Source organism: Bidens hawaiensis, unplaced genomic scaffold (assembly GCF_021521415.1).
Source record: "Bidens hawaiensis isolate Kalapana, Puna unplaced genomic scaffold, B.hawaiensis_p1.1 tig00035047_1, whole genome shotgun sequence".
Taxonomy (NCBI): domain Eukaryota; kingdom Viridiplantae; phylum Streptophyta; class Magnoliopsida; order Asterales; family Asteraceae; genus Bidens; species Bidens hawaiensis.
Genome location: NW_027496088.1, coordinates 167,416 through 186,923, shown reverse-complemented (window position 1 = coordinate 186,923; position 19,508 = coordinate 167,416). Strand labels below are relative to the sequence as shown.

At 33.3% G+C, this 19,508-nt stretch overlaps 2 protein-coding genes and 1 pseudogene across 3 annotated transcripts; 2 read left to right on the top strand and 1 right to left on the bottom strand.

Moving 5' to 3' along the window:
• Positions 1-203: 203 nt before the first annotated feature.
• Positions 204-4,175, top strand: LOC143586929 (threonine dehydratase 1 biosynthetic, chloroplastic-like; annotated as a pseudogene). Its single transcript, XR_013144785.1, has 8 exons — positions 204-623; positions 1,410-1,589; positions 1,694-2,233; positions 2,947-3,195; positions 3,275-3,308; positions 3,475-3,638; positions 3,720-3,854; positions 3,942-4,175. The product of XR_013144785.1 is annotated as a threonine dehydratase 1 biosynthetic, chloroplastic-like (transcript).
• A 4,987-nt stretch (positions 4,176-9,162) lies between these two features.
• Positions 9,163-12,307, top strand: LOC143586928 (threonine dehydratase 1 biosynthetic, chloroplastic-like). Its single transcript, XM_077068370.1, has 8 exons — positions 9,163-9,381; positions 9,473-9,742; positions 9,947-10,153; positions 10,713-10,961; positions 11,042-11,115; positions 11,738-11,855; positions 11,938-12,072; positions 12,160-12,307. Exons 1-8 carry the CDS (start codon positions 9,235-9,237, stop codon positions 12,298-12,300), a joined length of 1,341 nt encoding a protein of 446 aa, XP_076924485.1. The 5' UTR covers positions 9,163-9,234; the 3' UTR covers positions 12,301-12,307.
• Positions 12,308-13,746: 1,439 nt separating this feature from the next.
• Positions 13,747-19,279, bottom strand: LOC143586933 (homeobox-leucine zipper protein ATHB-22-like). Its single transcript, XM_077068374.1, has 3 exons — positions 19,168-19,279; positions 14,715-15,037; positions 13,747-14,180 (listed from the first exon to the last, which is right to left on the bottom strand). The coding sequence occupies exons 1-3, from the start codon at positions 19,277-19,279 to the stop codon at positions 13,881-13,883; spliced, it is 735 nt and encodes a 244-aa protein (XP_076924489.1). The 3' UTR covers positions 13,747-13,880.
• Between the last annotated feature and the right edge of the window lie 229 nt (positions 19,280-19,508).

Below are 19,508 nucleotides of genomic sequence, written 5' to 3'. Positions count from 1 at the left end.
GACATAAAATGACGACAGTCGGCTAGTGGTGTCCCACCAGACGCTAGACATCTCATACCCCATCTGACGTGGAGCTACCTAATTTATTCCACATCACCTTTCTTTCTTTCTTTCTGGACCCCTAAACCCTTGATTTTTATTTTATTTGCATCCCGCCTGCCACCGCTATCCTCACCGTCGACGCCTCCGCATTCCGCCGCGTTATGGCCGGCCTCTGTTTCACTCCTCAATTCAAACTCCATACCAATGGCGCCATACTATTCAACCTCAATACCACCACGTACAGGAGACCTGTCTCCGCCAACGTCTCCAAATCAAAGGCGGAGATCGATTTCCTATCTGCCACGGACGCCACGTCATTCACTGCGGTGTTGACGACTCGAGAACAACCACCGGCAGCGATTAAAGTGTCTCCGTCTTCACTGCAGTACGAATCAGGCAAGTTAGGAGCCGTACCGGACCATAAGGTGGAGGGTGCGTTGACTGAGATGGAGTATTTGACCAATATTTTATCGTCTAATCGAGTTTACGATGTCGCCATTGAATCGCCGTTATCGCTCGCGCCTAAGCTTTCTGAACGGTTAGGAGTCAATGTGTGGCTTAAACGTGAAGATCTTCAGCCTGTAAGCATATATCTAAACTCGCATTCGCAGTTGCTTTAATTCCATTTAGGTCATTGTAATTGTGTATATTTCTGATTCTTTAATTATAAGTGTGTGCACTACTCTGTTTATGGTTATGGTACTGGTGTGCAAAGTCAGTTCGGTTCAGTTACGAGGGCCTAACCATAACCATAACCATAACCAAAATTGTAACCGAGATTCAGTTATGGAAGATTGCTTAACCATAACCGAATGGTTGGTTAACCATAGGTCGGTTTCGGATAAATTCGGTTAACTCTCCAATGTAGTTTTTTCCCCCTTTTTTTTCCATTTGTTATAGTGTTCCAAGCTCAGTTATGAAGCTTCAAAGCTGAAATATCCCAGTTAAAAGCTATGCTATATAAAACAGTTGCAACGTAAGTTTAAATGCTTGAAGGTATAAAAGACGGAAATAGAGGTGTAAAGTTTGGAAAAAGCGTGAAACTATAAGGTTCGGTTCGGTTAAAGTCGGTTAATGGGGACACTTTAACTGTAACCATAACCAAATGGCCGGTTAATCGGATGCACTTAGCCATAACCGTTAGTTTTTTGTCGGTCAGGGTTAATTTCCCTTAATGGTTCGGTTTTCGGTTTTTAGTCACCCCTAGTTTATTGATTTAAACCTGAACTCTAATTATTCATGTTTAATGTCAAGCGTATTAATAGAGTTGTAATTTTTTTATATTGTTATTATGTTTTCTGTTAATGCTTATGAAATTATATCAAAAGTATGTTGTGTAACATACTAGATGATCATTGAGTTTGCAGGTCTTCTCATTCAAGCTTCGTGGAGCATATAATATGATGGCAAAACTCCCAAAAGAACAGCTGGCAAATGGTGTCATATGCTCATCTGCTGGTAATCATGCTCAAGGAGTTACATTAGCAGCCAAGACACTCGGATGTGATGCTGTGATAGTCATGCCCGTTACCACACCCCGAATCAAGGTTTTGCTTCATAAATCGTGATTACATGTAACTTATTATTCAGCCTTGATATATATATATATAGGCCAACTTATGATTACTTTATTGTTGAATGATGTGTTTAGTGGGAGTCGGTTAAGAGATTAGGTGCGACGGTTGTTCTTGAGGGTGATTCATATGATGAGGCACAAGCGTATGCTAAAAAAAGATGTGAAAGTGAGAACCGAACTTTCATTCCTCCTTTTGACCACCCAGATATTATAACGGGCCAAGGGACCGTTGGAATGGAGATTGTTCGCCAAATGCACGGTCCAATTCACGCCATATTTGTGCCTGTTGGTGGTGGCGGTTTGATAGCTGGTCTTGCTGCTTATGTGAAGAGAGTATCACCAGAGGCAAGTGTGTTTAGTCTTGACCTAACCCAAAATTTAATTATGACATAAGTGGGACCTGTGCAGGTACGGATTATTGGAGTCGAGCCTACTGATGCAAATGCAATGGCTTTATCTTTACATCACGGGCAACGAGTAGTTCTTGATCAAGTGGGTGGCTTTGCAGATGGTGTTGCGGTTAAGGAAGTCGGTTTGGAAACCTTTCGGTTATGCAGGGAATTGATTGATGGTGTGGTTCTTGTCAGCCGTGATGCCATCCGTGCATCTATAAAGGTGCCCCCCTCCCGATCTTCTGTTTAAATATTCTCTAGTATCTTCAATTTTCCTAGTTTTTTTTTTCTATCATTGTAAGCAGGTGTGGATAGACTTGTAATTTTAAATCTGCTAGTAGGCTTGCAAGCGAACTGAACGAACAGATCTGTTATTGTTCGTCGTTTAACTTTAACTGGACAAACAATTCGAACAATTAAATGAGCAGGGTTTTCTTGTTTGTGTTCGTTCGTTAAGAAAATGAGCATGCTTGTGTTCGTTTATTTTCGTTATCAGTTTAAGCGAACGGTTCACGAACGAACATAATTGAACATAGGGGAAAACATAGCTGCGCTAAGAGCCTAAGACCAGTTAAAAGTATTGTGAAGAACAATGGGACAAAATTTTTAAATGAATATATTAACGAATGTAAATGAACTAACTTAAACAAATGCAAACTAACACAAACATAAGTGAGTGCACATTAACGAATTTAAATGAACAAATGTAAACGAACAAAATATTTTGTTCATATTCATTCGTTTGCTAAATGAACGAACTTTCTGCCGAACGGTTCATGACATGTTCATTGAACGTTTGGTTCGTTTGCAGGCCTATCTACCAGGAATAATCAATTTGAAATGAACATTCTATCTGCATTATAACAAATTGCAATTTAGATTCACGTTGGTATACCTTCCTTTTTAGTAATTAAGTACAAACTGTTTTTGGTGTAGGACGTGTTTGAGGAAAAAAGGAGCATTTTAGAACCATCAGGTGCACTTGCCCTTGCTGGAGCTGAAGCGTACTGCAAATTTTATAATCTTAAGGATATAAATGTTGTAGCTATAACCAGTGGGGCCAACATGAATTTTGTTAGATTAAGGTTGGTAACCGAACTTGCAAATGTTGGTAGACAACGGGAGGCTGTACTCGCAACTTTCCTGCCTGAAGAACCTGGAAGTTTTAAACACTTTGCTGAGCTGGTGAGTTTTTTTTTTCTGTTAAAAATTTTAATATAAAAACCCGACCTTATTATATGCAAATATTAATTTGTGTTGGCAGGTTGGGAAGATGAATATTATTGTTTTTCTTATAACCGTAAGAAACAATTATCTAGGGGTTTACATAAAACCAAAATAACTGAACTATAACAGGAATCAATCGAATCAAAATAACCGAATCCAACAAAAAACTGATGGTTTGGTTTTATGCTTTTAAAATACCGATTTTTCGGTTATGATATATGTTTAAATCTATTTTTTGATACATTCTACTTGAAACCAATATTCGTTTTTCTGATTGTTATAGCGTCGGTCTTCATACGAAGTTTGAACTCCAAGAAATGGTGGACAGAATGGAATCACATAAACTTAAAACCATTGAATTTACAAACAATGACATGGTTAAAGATCATTTACGCCATCTGGTAACCTTCTTCTTTATTTGCATTATTTTTAGAACATTTAATAATCGAGTTCCTGGAATAACATGTGGTGTCAATTATCAGATGGGAGGTCGAACTAATGTTGAAAACGAGCTTCTCTGCCGGTTTGTTTTTCCCGAGAGGCCAGGGGCGTTGATGAAATTCTTGCATGCACTTAGTCCACATTGGAACATCAGTTTGTTTCATTACCGTGCTCAGGTTTGAGTTGCATGACACGGTGTTTAAAATTACTATTTTACCCTTTGGATGTTGGTGATTCTAATGTTTGGTTACCGTCTTTTATAGGGAGGAATGGGGGCAAATGTTTTAGTTGGTATTCAAGTTGCATCAAATGATTTAGATGAGTTTCGGTATCATGCGAATAATCTTGGATACGAGTATGAGGTTGAGACTGATAACGAAGCATATCAGCTTTTGATGCGTTAATTATCGACCTGAATCATTAGTCAAAGGAAGTTTGAGCAATAAGGTTCATTTTCTAGATAAAACTGTATTAGTATTTATGCCACAGGAGCACTCTTGTAGCCAAACGCAGGTTTTGAATTCTTGTTCCTACTTTTAAAGCAGCCCGTTACTAATGGTATCTATTTGGGTGTTGAAACCGAAACAAAATAACTTAGCGCGAATCTCGATATAAATAGGGTAGGGATGGCAATCTTGACCCAAACCATCTCAAATGGGTCAATTTGGGTTGTTTTAAAAATCACATGGGTTGGTTTGGGTTATAGATTTTAATAAGATGGGTCAAAATGGGTCACTTGAAATTCCACCTTATTTTCGGGTCAAAATGGGTCGACAAATTTAAAGAAATGGGTCGATGTGGGTTAGTCTTTTAAGGAAAAGTGGCAAGCTCGGGTTGAAACGGGTTTTGGATTGGAAGGAGTTCGGTTTAGGTTTCGAGTCGACACGAGTTTTCGCACAGGACGGGTTAGGTTTCGGTTTCCTTTGTTTCTTTTTGATCGGTTTCGGAGCACTGGGCGTGTTGGGTTTCGGTTTCTTTTGTTTGTTTTTGGTCGATTTCAGATTCGTTTTCGGCCTTTTGTTTTGTTGTGGTATGTTTTTCAGTTTCATTTCTGTTCAGTTTCAGTTTTTTAGTTTCTTTTTGATCGTTTTTTTTTGTTTCGATCAATTCGGTTCAGTTTTGGTTTATGTTTCGTTTTCGTCGACTTTCGGTTTCAGTTCATTTCTCGGGGTTTTTTTTTTTTTTTGAAGAACAAGGACAACAAAGGAAACGCTTTGTTTTTTTTACATTTTTCGATTTGTATTTATATTTTGAGTTATGATTTTTTTATTAATTTTTTTGAATTTTTTTTGGAGGGGTTTTTAGTGTTAATAAAAATCCCTCCAAAAAAAATTAAAAAAAATTAATAAAAAAATCATAACTCAAAATATAAATCAAAAACAAAAAATGTAAAAAAACAAAACGTTTCCGCCTTTGCCCTTGTTCTAAAAAAAAAAAAAAAAAAACCGACCCGGACCCGTTTTGACCAGTTCCGACCTTGACCTATTCCGACCCGAACCTTTTGACCCTAACCCATTCCAACCCGAACCAAAACAACCCCTTTTTTAGTTGACCCATTTTGACCCTAACCCGTTTCGACCCAACCTAACCCATTTGCCACCCCTAAAATAGGGTATTGGTTAAATGGTTCGGTTCGCTATCTTAATAAGTGTTGATAACTTGATATATATTATAGTCTAGAACAGGGATTGGGTCACAAGTCAAAACTGGCTTTGAACAAAATGAGTTGGGCCAAAACAAGTTTCGAGCGAAATGTGTCCCAATCAAAATAGGCAATTTGAAAGGGTGTCAATTTGGTTGGAGTCAAAATGGGTTCTAGCATGGCCTCATATTGAAATGTGTAGTTTTAGAACGAAAAAAAAAAAAAAGATATCAAAATGGTCGACTCGCTATTTTTTTACGAGTTCAAGGATACGATGGAAGAGCTGATCAGTTAGAGTAAGATGGAGTAGGCACTGATGAGGCTGGATCATAGTTTACCATCTAGTTGCCATCGTTGGCAGCCATGGCGGATGTAGTGGCAACAACCGCCTGATGTTGGCCAAGTTTTAACTGATGAAGGCGATTGAGAGCACATCTGTAGCCACCATTCCTACCGCCACCAACCACGGACATGTAAGTGTACGTGGTGCTAGACTCTGTCCCTTGTCTCTTGCCAACTTGTTCTTTGAGTATTGTTGTCAATGCTAACACCTTTACGGGATCAAAAATAGCAATTTTAAAGGAATAATATATCGAATTTGAGGCCTCTCGCATAACAGATAACATTGTTATATATATATAAACTGGTATTTAGACCCCACCACGTTGCAGCGGGCACGAAAAGGCAAACTTTTCACATTCAACGGAAAGGCAAACTTTTCACATTCAAGTAAATCAGCAAAAGAACAACACAATAGTGATGATTATAACCGGGTTCTCACATAGCTTGGTGCGAGTTGACCGTAATTGGAGCTCTTAGTCTGGTGTTTGCTTCATATATCAAAATGTTCACTTATAGTAGTCCTAGTCAACCAAAAAAATAGGGTCCTTAAATAAAAGGAATCTTAATGTGAATTTATAAACAACGGCAGCTGCAGTCAAGAAAACCATCATTTGCAGAAAGTATACATGACTTTACTTATCATCAATGCTATTGAATTTAGTTAACTGAAAGTAGTAAGACAATGTGTAGTGGTTTTAACTAGTTGTTTAGTTATAATGCCACCTAGGCATCATGTAGACAAAAATGAATTTACTAAAGCCCCTCTTAAATCAAGTGTAGTGATTTTAACTAGTTGCATATTTACTTAAAACTTTATTATTCAATAAACATAATAATTAAATAATCAAACCACACAATAAGATACTAGAAATAAAATATAAAAGATAGAAGCACGTAGAAATAAAAAAATGATATTTGAAATAAGAAAATAATAACAAAGGATACTTGAAAAAAAAAGGATGCTTGAAATTAAAAAAAAAATACTAGAGCATTATTATTTAAAGAAAAAACGGCTACTCATTGACATAATATTTGTCACGTATTTCATTCTTCCTTTGCTCGTATATACCACGATCTTTGAATGGTAAATGAGATAAGTCTTTTTTAAGAAAAGAAAAATAAATATTGATTTGTTGTTCCTTTTTAAACGAGTAATTAGACGATTTTAGAATCTCCCAAGAAGATAAATTGTTGGGTCATTGATTCAGTTTTTATAAAATATGCGAGAATTAAATAAGGAATTATGAGAAATTAAAGAACGAAATATATACAATATATAAACGTTATATACAATATGTATTTATAGATCCTTTTTTAAAAAAGGAAATCCCTCCCCAACGTTCATAAATTAAATGTCCTAGCAAATTAAAGCCCGCTATGGCTTTGGCCGGTATCTTTTATAGCACAAAATAAGGAATTGGTGTAGTGGGGTTTAACGAAAATTTGGCAGCCATGTGAGCATTATTAACGCCCAAAATCATCCACTATGTGTAGTCTAACAATGAAAAAACTTGCACCGGCCCGTAATCTTAGTTTAATCAATATTGTGAAACTGATAATGAGAGAGGTAGTGATTTGAACCAATCTATTACTTTGAAATAGATAAAAGAGAACAAATTGCCTAAAGTAAACGAAACGTATTAAGGGAAAGAACTCTTGTCAATGCTATACCAAATATGGTCAAAGTCAAACAAAGCATCCATCATATCTGTCAATTGTTCCCACCATATAGCAATACCAAAAAGAATGTACACAAAACTTTCTATCAACAAAATATGTTATCTAATGCAGCAGCTAGTTCATGAATATTCTTCAAAAGTCAAAAGTGACACTTTTATTTCTCATTTTCAACAAAGAGTTTGTTGCAAATCGTCTTTTGTTTAACTACAGTTTTGAATTACCTTCCACTTCAAATAATAGTATAAAATCCCAAACACTAAAAAGCCAAATTTAGTAATTAAGTACCTCTGATTTTGCAAAGTTGCAGAGAGAGATCTAAATTTTTTGTAACTTTACACCATGTCTGCTTTTCAAATGAAGAGACCATGACATCTGAATATCCACCTCATTAGAAGACAGTTCAATTAACCATAAAGATATACAAACAAAGTGATAGGAATCATGTTCCAGTTTCTAGTCTAAATGTCATTTGTCTATTTTAAGAGGGGTTAAGTGCAACTTATATTCTATAAATATATACCAATAACTTCTTAGGGGGGCAGGGAGAGTATTACTCAATTTGTTTGGCCATAGAGTTTTGATCTTGGGACGACACAATTGTCAAGTGGTGACGGTATGATTCCCCGGTAAAAGACCCAAGCCAAACGATGAATCCCGCGTAAGCCCGGCTAAAATAATATAAAAAGAAAGTCCCACTGCTAAAAAAATATAAAATCTTTGTAAAAATAGAAAGTGGCAGTGGACTGGTAGTCCTGTTCCACCAAATAAACACCTTCCTTCCTTCCTTCCTGTACGTAATCATTTATTATTATTATTATTATTATTATTATTATTATTACTACTGCCGCCGGCCATATGGAGGCCCTGTGTTTCACTCCTCAATTCAATGGCCGCCTCATGCACTTATTCAATGCCTGCAACACGACGTCGTATAGAAGACCTTCCGTCTCCAAATCAAAGGCGATCCTATCTGCCACGTCAATGACTGCTCGAGAACAACCACCGGCGACGCTTAAAGTGTCTCCGTCTTCGTTGCAGTACGAAGCAGGCATGTTAGGAGCCGTACCAGACCATAAGGTGGATGAAGGTAACGGTGCGTTGAGTGACATGGAGTATCTGATGAATATATTATCATCGTCTAATCGAGTTTACGATGTCGCCATTGAATCGCCGTTATCGTTCGCGCCTAAGCTTTCCGAACGCTTCGGAGTCAATGTCTGGCTCAAACGTGAAGATCTCCAGCCTGTAAGCTCACATGCATATATTTGCAATTGTTTTCACTTAATTCAAATTAGGTTATGATATTCGTGTATATTAATTAATTGCTGTTTCTCATAACTGGATGGTCGGTTAACCATAGGTCGGTTTCGGATAAACTTGGTTAATTGTCCAATGTATTTTTTTCTCTTTGTTCGAATTGCAAATGGTTCGGTTATAATGTTTCAAGCTTATTTATATATATGAAGTTTCAAAGCTGATATGTGCTGGTTCCAAGCTTGGTTATTATGATGTAAAATTTAGAAAAAATGAACATATAAGTTTTGGTCCGGTTAAAGTCGGTTTACGGACACACGTGAACCATCACCATAACAGAATGGTCGATTAATCAATGCACTTAACCATAACCGTCGCTTCTGTTCGGTTAAGGTTAATTTTTTTTGGTTAATAGTTTGGTTTTCGGTTATTGTTCGGTTTTTACCCACTCCTGACCTAAAACTAAACTCTAGTTATTCATGTTTAATGTCAAACTTATTAATAGAGTTATAAAATTTAAATTGCTAGTATGTTTTCTGTTAATGCTTATGAAATTATGTCAAAAGTATGTTGCTTAACATACTGGATGACAATTGAGTTTGCAGGCATTCTCATTCAAGCTTCGTGGAGCATATAATATGATGGCAAAACTCCCAAAGGATCAGCTGGCAAAAGGTGTCATATGCGTGTCTGCGGGTAATCATGCTCAAGGAGTTACAATAGCAGCCAAGACACTCGGCTGTGATGCTGCGATTGTCATGCCCGTTACCACACCACAAATCAAGGTTTTGCTTCATAAATCATGAATAATACATGTAAATTGTTTAGCCTTCATATTGACCTTATAGTCACTTTATTGTTGAATGATGTGTTTAGTGGGAGTCGGTTAAGAGATTAGGTGCGACGGTTGTTCTTCATGGTGATTCGTATGAAGAGGCACAAGTGTATGCTAAAAAAAGAGGTGAAAGTGATAACCGAACTTTCGTTCCTGGTTTTGATCACCCGGATATTATAGTGGGCCAAGGGACCGTTGGAATGGAGATTACGCGACAGATGCATGATCCAATTCATGCCACATTTGTGCCTGTTGGCGGTGGCGGTTTGATAGCTGGTATTGCTGCCTATGTGAAGAGAATATCACCAGAGGTTAGTGTGTTTATTGTTGACCAAAATTTAAGGATCAACTTTGTATATACCCTTACAAACATTAAAAGTTTCATATATACTCAACCAAAGTCCAAAAGTAAAAAAATATCATATATATACCCAACTTTAATGAGTTTTACCCCTTTCCATCATATCTGTTTAAATCCTATTATATGAAATTTGAAATAAGTGGGACCCGTGCAGGTACGGATTATTGGAGTCGAGCCTACTGATGCAAACACGATGGCTTTATCATTACATCACGGGCAACGGGTAGTTCTTGATCAAGTCGGGGGCTTTGCAGACGGTGTTGCGATAGAGCGAGCTGGTTTGGAAACTTTTCGATTATGCAGGGAATTGATTGATGGCGTGGTTCTTGTCAGCCGTGATGCCATCTGCACATCCATAAAGGTGGGCCCCGCTTAAGTTTTTTCTATCTTCGTAAACAGATAAGGGTAAATTTGTAATGTGAAATCTACCAGCAGGCTTGCAAATGAACTAAACGAACACGAACAACACTGTTGTGTTCGTTCACTTAACTTTAAGAGAACAACTGATCAAACACAAACAAATAGATGAACAAGGTTTTTTTTTTTGTTTGTGTTCGCTTGTTAAGAAAATCAACATGTTCGTGTTTGTTTATTTTCGCCCGTTAACAGTATAAGTGAACGGTTCATGAACGAACATACTTGAACATAGATGAACTAACATAACAGAGCTTAAACCTGTTAAATGTATTGTGAAGAATATTTTATTCATATTCGTTTATTTGTTAAATGAACAAACTTCTTTCTAAACGGTTCACGACATGTTCACTGAGCGTTCGGTTAGTTTTACAGGACTATCTCCCAGGAATGATCAATTTGAAATGAACATTCTATATGTATTATAACAAATTTAAAATTTAGATTCACGTTGGGTATGTTTTCCTTTTTTTTTTCTAATTACTAATAAAAGTGTTTTGGCGCAGGACGTGTTTGAAGAAAAAAGGAGCATTTTAGAACCATCGGGTGCACTTGCGCTTGCTGGAGCCGAAGCGTACTGCAAATTCTATAATCTCAAGGATATAAACATTGTAGCTATAACTAGCGGTGCCAACATGAATTTTGATAGATTAAGGTTGGTAACCGAACTTGCAAATGTTGGCAGACAACGGGAGGCTGTGCTCGCAACTTTCGTGCCTGAAGAGCCTGGAAGTTTTAAACACTTTGCTGAACTGGTCTGTTTTGTTTTCTGTTAAAATTTATTTAGTGAAAATGACTGACCTTGTTAAATCTTGATAATAATTTGTGTTGGCAGCTTGGGAAGATGAATATTTCCCAGTTTAATTGTAGATTTGAACCTGAAAAGAAACAATCTCTCGTTCTGTACAGGTAAGAGCCTTTTATTGTTTTTCTTATAAACAGTTATCTAGAGGTGTGCATAAAACCGAAATAACTGAAGTGTAACTGGAATAACCGACATAACCGATTTCAATAAAAAAACTGATGGTTTGGTTATGTGCTTTTTAAAATACCAATTTTTTGTTTCAGGTTTGCTGTTAACTTAAAACGAAAAAACCAAATCAATTGGAAACGAACCGAATCGGAAAAAAAAAACTGAAAAACCGATTTTAGTAGTTTATAAGAAAATTAATTAATAGTGTACCCCAAAAATTTTAGGTCTAATTTTGCAATATCAATGAAAGCTTAATTAACAAGAAAACTTAGGCTCAAAGTTTCAGGCCCAAAGTGCCACTTTTTTCTGCCCAAAACTTTCAAGCCCAAATGGTAGAACCGAAAAAACCAAAACAGAATCGAACCCATGTGAAAACCAAAATTTGAAAACCTAAAAAACCGAAACCGAAAGGTTTTCAAAAACCAGAAAACCAAGTTTTTGGTTCGGTTTAAGCCAATTTTTTTTTCTGATTTTAAAACTGAAATTTGTTTAAAATTTTCGATCTATTTTGTGACACATTCTACTTCAAAACCGATATTCGTTTTCTTATTGTTATAGTGTCGCTCTTCATACGAAGTTTGAAATCCAAGAAATGGTGGAGAGAATGGAGTCAAATAAACTTAAAACCATTGAAGTTACAAACAATGGCATGCTTAAAGATCATTTAGGCCATCTGGTAACATTCTTCTCTATTTTCATGATTTTTTAGAACATTTAATAATCAAGTTTCTGGAATAACATGCGGTGTGAATTATCAGATGGGAGGTCGAACTAATGTAGAAAACGAGCTTCTTTGTCGGTTTGTTTTTCCTGAGAGGCCAGGGGCGTTGATGAAGTTCTTGCATGCGCTTAGTCCACGTTGGAACATCAGTTTGTTTCATTACCATGCTCAGGTTTGAGTTGCACGACTCGGTCTTTAAAATTACTATTTTACCCTTTGGATGTTGGTGATTCTAGTGTTTGGTTACTGTCTTTTCCAGGGAGGAATAGGGGCAAATGTTTTAGTTGGTATTCAAGTTTCATCAAATGATTTAGACGAGTTTCGGTATCATGCGAATAATCTTGGATATCAGTATGAGGTTGAGACTGATAACGAAGCATTTCAGCTTTTGATGCGTTAATTATCGACCCGAAAGTTGGAGCAATAAGGTTCATTTTCTAGACAAACTTATATTAGTATTTATGCCAAAAGGCCACTTTGTAGCCCATTTGACTTTGAATTCTTGTTCCCACTTTTAAAGCAGCCAAATTGCTAATGGTATCTATTAGTATGAGTGTTGAGAAAACCGGAACAAAATAACTTAGCTCCATATAAATAAGGTTTTGGTTAAACAATTTTCGGTTCCGGTTCCGGTTCCGGTTCTGGTTCCTTATCCAAATAAGGGCTGATATGTATTGTATGTAAGAGCATAAATTGTCATGCTTCCTCACAATAAGGACCAGTGATGAAAGTGAAGTTACTTGTTTGGGCTTATATGCAACCATTGAAGGTTTATTACAATATAGTTTTGGAAGCATTGAATGGGAACTAAGCCTGGTAAAATGGACGAGCTAGGTCGATTAGTAATGGGTCAAACTTGGATCGGGTCAAAACTGGTTTTGAGCAAATGAGTGCAGCTTTAGTATTGATGTGTAGTTTTAGTAAAAGAAAAATGGTTCACTCGCTATTTTTTAATGATAGCTAATGGCGATGGTTGGAGGTAGCAGTGGCGGCAATTTTTGTCGGATGGCCGATTGAAATGAAGAGAGAGAGATTATGGTGGATAAATTTTACACATACTTAATACTCTTTTAACAGTCATGCATTTCAAAGATTATTGTGTTAGGCTAACGGGTATACACCAATTGGGGTGCCCATTGGTCTGATGTGGCGGCGTACATGGCACCCCTCATGCGAGGGGTCTCCCTGGACTCCTGCAGCAATCCCCCCCCAACCCCCCAATTAAAGGGTCGCATGACCTGATGAGTATGCTTATTCCTCCTCATATATTATTATTATTATTTTGTTTTTTTTCTTTTTTAATTATTTTTATTATTAAATAATGGTATGGTGGAGAGTAATAGAGAATGGTGTATTTTCTTAATTGAAGGGTGATGCTAAATGATGGAGGAAAATTATCGTGAAGCAAGATGTGATAAATGAGAAGAATAGTTTTAAAAGGTGTATACCTCTTATCCGAACACCGAGTATCTAGTGTGTAAACTCCCCATAATAAGGACCAACCTTATCAACTATCCGTTTAGTTATCATTATTATTTTTTTATTTAAATGATCTTTTATGTTACCTTTTTCTCTGATGTTTATTTTATTCTTTACTTAGTATTTATTATTCAAACATATATAGAACTTAATAATCCTACATTAAGCCTTTTCGACTGTACATAAAGAAAAGGTCTAAAATAGGCAATTCATTTTTATCATCCTATTTTTTGGTATTAAATATAATAAATATTATATTAAAAGCCAAATCATAACTATTTATATTACTTTAAACAAAGTATTTCTTACCAATTTCATTTTGATAACTTGTTCTAGCGATTTAAGGCGTTTTTTAAATTAAAAGAAGAAATATACCAAACTTCAAATATTGATCTAAATCACATTATCCTAACTTTCACTCGCTATAACAAAAGTAAAAAACAAATTATTCGACTGACATCCGAGTCAGCAAACAAACATCTAGCAACTAGTTCTACGAATTTAAGGATACGATGGAAGAACTGGCCAATTAGAGTAAGATTGAGTAGGCACTGATGAAGCTGGATCATAGTTTACCATGTAGTTGTTGTTGTCGTCTGTGGCCATGGCGGCTGTTGTGGTAGCAACCGCCTGATGCAGGCCGAGTTTCAGCTGATGAGGGTGGTTAGTGGCAGTAGGAATGGTGGCTACAGATGTGCTCTCAACCGTTTCTTCACCGGACATGTAAATGTACCCAGTGCTAGAGCCTGCCCCCTGTCTCTTGCTTACTTGTTCTTTGAGTATTGTTCTCAATGCTAACACCTTTAAGGGATATCAAAAATAGCAATTTCAAATATTAATTATTTGTGTCCGAATGCATGTGTACAAATTTAATCTAATCCAACTACTATATTAAAGAAATACATAGTTTTTACATGACATTTAACTAAGCTATCCACATATGATTCCATCTAACAATTTCCAAAATTATAATTTACACCTAATAAGCTATTTAATTTTAATACTATTACCATTTATATAATTACTAACAAAGTTGCAAATATATCTTTAAATGTTGTATTAAACGAGATTTTTATATATTTATGAATTATAAAATTTTATTTATCATTAATTATTTATATCTTATTAATCCATAAGTATGCTATTATGTCTATTATTAAATTTAATTTTTTGTTGCATTTTTTTAACCACCCGTATGTATATTACACGGGGTAGATCCTAGTTATAAGATATACAATTTTAGAGGAATAATATACATAGTCTTGGTGCTAGGCATAAACAAATTATAACATATATATAATTTTAGAGGAATAATATAAGGGATACCATATATACCTCTTCTTGAAGCTTTTGTTTCTCCTGGCAAACGGCATCAAACTCCTGCTTAAGGGTATCGTACATGCACTCGAGCTGCTTGGTCTTCCATCGAGCACGTCGGTTTTGGAACCACACAGCAATTTGTCTAGGCTGCATGCCAAGGTCTTGTGCTAGCTTCATCTTTGTTTCCGGGTCAAGTTTCTGCACTTCTTGGAAAGTGTTTTCCAGTGCCTCTAACTGTTCACTTGTTAACTTTTTCTTCTTATCCTGATTGTTGTTTTCATACTCATTTTGGTTCATTTCCATCATTGCTAATGGCGCTTGCATCATTTCACCCATTCCTGTAGAGTACTTTATATATTAAAACATTACTAAATTTAAAATAACATTTTTGAAATAAAAATAATTGATACAAATACAATTTTTTAATTTTTGATTTAATTGTACAATAAAAATAACTAATGTAAAGACTATTATTTGTAAATAAAAAATAATAAAAAACATTATTTGTAAAAAAAAGTTACACAAAAAAGTAGTTTGTGAAATTCAAATAATTAATATAAAATATGATATGTAACACAAATACAATAATATAAATATCTTATTTGTTAAATAAAATAATTAATAAAAAGATTTTTTAAAATAAAATTGCAAAAACGATACTTTTAAAAGAAAAGTGAATAATATAATTTGGTAATTAGTAAAATAAAATAATCAATATAAAAACATTATTTGTAAAGTAAATTTATACAGAAAATATTATTTGTAAAATAAAATTAGTTACTGGTAGAACATTATTTGTAGATAATAATATTAGAGAAACATTTACAGTAAACAATAAATTAATAGAAAAATCCTTTAATTATATCCAAGTATATATGCATGTCTGTATATGTTGATGTGTGTATAATGTATGTATGCTGCATGCATATGTACGTTATGTACTTTCTGTGTATGTGCGCTAAAAGAATTATGTTTCTAGAGACTTTATGCATGTGAGCCTTTTTAAAATAATTAACTTAATTAAAGAAAACTAATTGTAGTCAAAGTACCATAGTTATTTATTAAATACTAGTTTGACCTTTATGTGTTACCGGGATTATTTTAGGTTTTGTTTTTAATTATTTTGCTATTATATATTTTATAATGATTTGTTTTATTTTCTTACGCAATTTGTTTTGATTTAATACGTATATATTAGTTTGTTACGTTCGTTATATATTTTAACACTAGGTTAGCTACTCGTATAGTACTCGGATTAGAATAAATAAATTTATTTAAATAATAACACAATGTGAAATAAAAAAAATATGTTCAACCAACATGTGGATCAAAAATCATTCTAATCATAAACTGTTTTAACCTGAACCATGTTTGATACTTTAATCAGTTAAAGAAACACTCTCGTTTTTGACATAAACACTGAAAATACTTTAATAGTGAATTTGTCTTTTAAGAGTTTCAAAGAAAAAAATTGTAATTTTAAATTAATCGTGCCTCCTCATCAAATATTATCATTTCTTATGAAACCTTAATATTAATTAACTAATATAATATATTTAAAACCTTAACTTTAGGAATCATTATTCAAAATCAACGAAAAAATTGGTTACTTATAAAAACCTAATACTAATAACTAATACAATATATTTATATAAACAAAATAACATATTTATGCTGGTATTAATTTTTTTAAATCAAGAAAGAATTATTAAAAAAATAAAAGATTAAAAAGAAATAAAAATCAAATACAAAATTATTAATAAAAAAGAGAAACGCATTTATTATGAAAAATGAGAGGGAAAATTTTGTAAGGGTCACTTTGGTAATGACATGTGTCATTTAGAAAGTTTTATTATATATATATATATAATATATATATATATATATATATATATATATATAGATTTGGGCTCTTTCAATTGAAATGTGTAGGTTTTTTTAGATTTTTACAAACGAACATGATCGAAAATGAATATGTTGATTTTTTTTAAACAAACATGAACAAAAATGCTTTCTTATGAAAAAAGGATGGTTGATGTATGTAACGATCGAGGTTGATGCATGTTAGGGGAGGTTGACGATGGCGGGTGGTAATATCGGAAGTTAACTAGTGATGGAGAGAATAGACCAACGATGGAGAATATATGTAAAGGAAAAAAATGAAATTAGCGTTTGATAATGAAATGGTTTCACAAATAAATGAGATATTATAACCCGTTTAATAGCCATTCGAGTTTGGTGAGACTCATGACTCGTGAAAATTATTGTTTGATGGTTAAGGAGTCGTTTAAGGGCTATCAAAGTCTAGTGAGACCCATGACTAACGAAAATTATTGTTTGATTATGAAAGAGTTTCACAAATAAAATGAGATGTTATAACTCATTTAAGGACTATTCGGGTTTGGTGATACTCATAACCGCGAATTCGGGTCAAATGCATTAGAAGCCTCAAATAACAAATCAATCAAAATACGGTGGTTTGAGAGTGGATGAAGAGTAACCAAAAAGTGACACGTGATTTTTTGATTGACATTTATATAGATAGATTAGCTTGAAACTCGTGTAATATACGAGTGATTAAATAAAATAAATATTTTAGTAAATAATCAACATACAATTTAACAATATATTTATCATGTACCGTCAATACAAAGTCATTATACAATACTTATAAGAATTTAAAAATAAAATAATTAGTTGTGTTTTGTTTTTTTGAAACTATACTTTTTAATTAAAAATTAAAAATAGAATTTTTAAAATTAAGTATGTAATTACAGTTATGAAAAAAAATGTGAATTAATCTGAAAAATATAAAATATATTATTTATTGTGTTAATAACGAATAACTTGTGTAATTGAATAAATAAAAATTATCATATAAATAACACTTTAATATTTTGAAAATTGTTTAATTGCCTTTAATATTTTGAAAATTGTTTAGAAGAAAACGTATTTCTAGATTGTTTAGTTATAAGAAATGAAAATATAATTTGTAGGATATTTGGGGTTTTTTTTATTGGCATGTTAATATTAATTTACTAAATTAGAAATTAGGCAAGAAAATTAAAAATAAAATTAAAGTTTTTTTATTTAACAACTGAAGTTATATCATACGAGATTTGAATACTTGATCTTTTATTTTACATCTTAACAATTACTAAAATTTATATTTATATATATATATATATGCAATAAGTGAATAATAATAAATTTTTAATAATTATAAAGAAATGATAAGTGACAAAATATGTAACTATTATTAATGAGTATAGAAATAGATAATGAAAAGACCACTTTTTCTATGCTTTCTAGTACACATGAGTACATGACTTTATAGTAAATAATGATATCCAATATTATAGTTTATTAAACATTTTCAGAACATACTTCTTGTGTTTGTTATATATATATATAGGGTATCCGATATTATAGTTTATTAAACATTTTCAGAACATACTTCTTGTGTTTGTTATATATATATATAGGGTAAGGTTAAAATGAAAACTCACTTGAGTTGTGAAAACCTGTGAAAAACCTTTGTAACATCGTTTTAATTTTGTTACATGTAATATATGTTGTAACATTTAATATAAAACATCGAAACATCAAAAAAAAATATTTTGCTATTTTTTAACATTTTTTTACTAATTTTTATATATGTTTTCAAGAGAGAAAAAGTTATATTTGTATTTACATTTTTTATTCACTTTAATTGTGGACCACAAGATTTAAAACATTAATTAAAAACATTTTGTTGAGAATGGGTTTCTAGAGTTTTCACAACTCAAATGGGTTTTCATTTTATACTTAGCCTTATATATATATATATATATATATATATATATATATATATATATAATACGAGGAATAGTAAAACATGCTGAAAACTATTGGCTGCGTGCAAGATAGAACGTGCTTGATAACACACTTTTTACACATGATACTTTAATTAGATCGATTTGACCAGTACTCTTACAATAATTCGTTTTTTGTTAATGTTAAAAAAATAAAATAAAAAAAATGATAAAAACACAATGTTTATTACTCTAACGAAATCAAGAAAAATATATATAAACAATTTTATATAATAACAAAAAAAAAACAAATACGAATAAGTTAGGTTATCATTTATGATTTTTCATGTATATAAACATATAAAAAATATTGTCTGTCTAAGATATACAAAAATTTCAAATATGAATCATGATAAAAAATAGTTTATTAATTTGGGTGTATTATTTTTGTTTTGGTATATATCGGCACACATATAATGATATAAATATTAATCATATAATAATTTACTTGTATAACTGATAAATTAAAGATATCATTGCTTTTTGGTTCTTGAAACCATAAATAACCAAAAGAAATTTGCCATACATAATATATGTTGAAACACATGATGATGAAATCTAAATGAACAAAGGTTTATATATCAAGTAAAGGGAGAACTGATCGATCGAATTACCAGGCGGGTATAGGAAGCGATCGTTGTTATAGTTGTAAAGAAAGGCAAACGAAGTTTGTGCTCCGGGTCGAGGAATAAATGGTCGTCTGGGATTTCCACCATTCCAGTCCATGCTATCACCTTCTTTCTTGTAATTGTCGTTGTCGTTGTCAATGTCACGATAGATTAACCTACCAAGTAAAGTGAGGAAGTGTGTGTTTTTTTATATATGGTGCTTTTGGATGTAAGAAAGGTATGACATATATATATACAGATTAGAAAGGTAAGTTAATTGAGTTGATGAAGGGGGGACAAGTAAACAGTTGTACACTTGTACTGGTGTTAAGCGAAAGGGGATCACG

Bases quoted from the DNA above. Each gene is read 5' to 3' on its own strand.
- LOC143586928 (XM_077068370.1), top strand. From the start codon at position 9,235: ATGATGGCAAAACTCCCAAAGGATCAGCTGGCAAAAGGTGTCATATGC. The intron at 11,856-11,937 runs GTAACATTCTTC...GTGAATTATCAG, and splicing joins AAGATCATTTAGGCCATCTG to ATGGGAGGTCGAACTAATGT. The intron at 12,073-12,159 runs GTTTGAGTTGCA...TGTCTTTTCCAG, and splicing joins TGTTTCATTACCATGCTCAG to GGAGGAATAGGGGCAAATGT.
- LOC143586933 (XM_077068374.1), bottom strand. From the start codon at position 19,279: ATGGACTGGAATGGTGGAAATCCCAGACGACCATTTATTCCTCGACCC. The intron at 15,038-19,167 runs GTAATTCGATCG...AGTACTCTACAG, and splicing joins TCGCTTCCTATACCCGCCTG to GAATGGGTGAAATGATGCAA. The intron at 14,181-14,714 runs GTATATATGGTA...TATCCCTTAAAG, and splicing joins AACAAAAGCTTCAAGAAGAG to GTGTTAGCATTGAGAACAAT.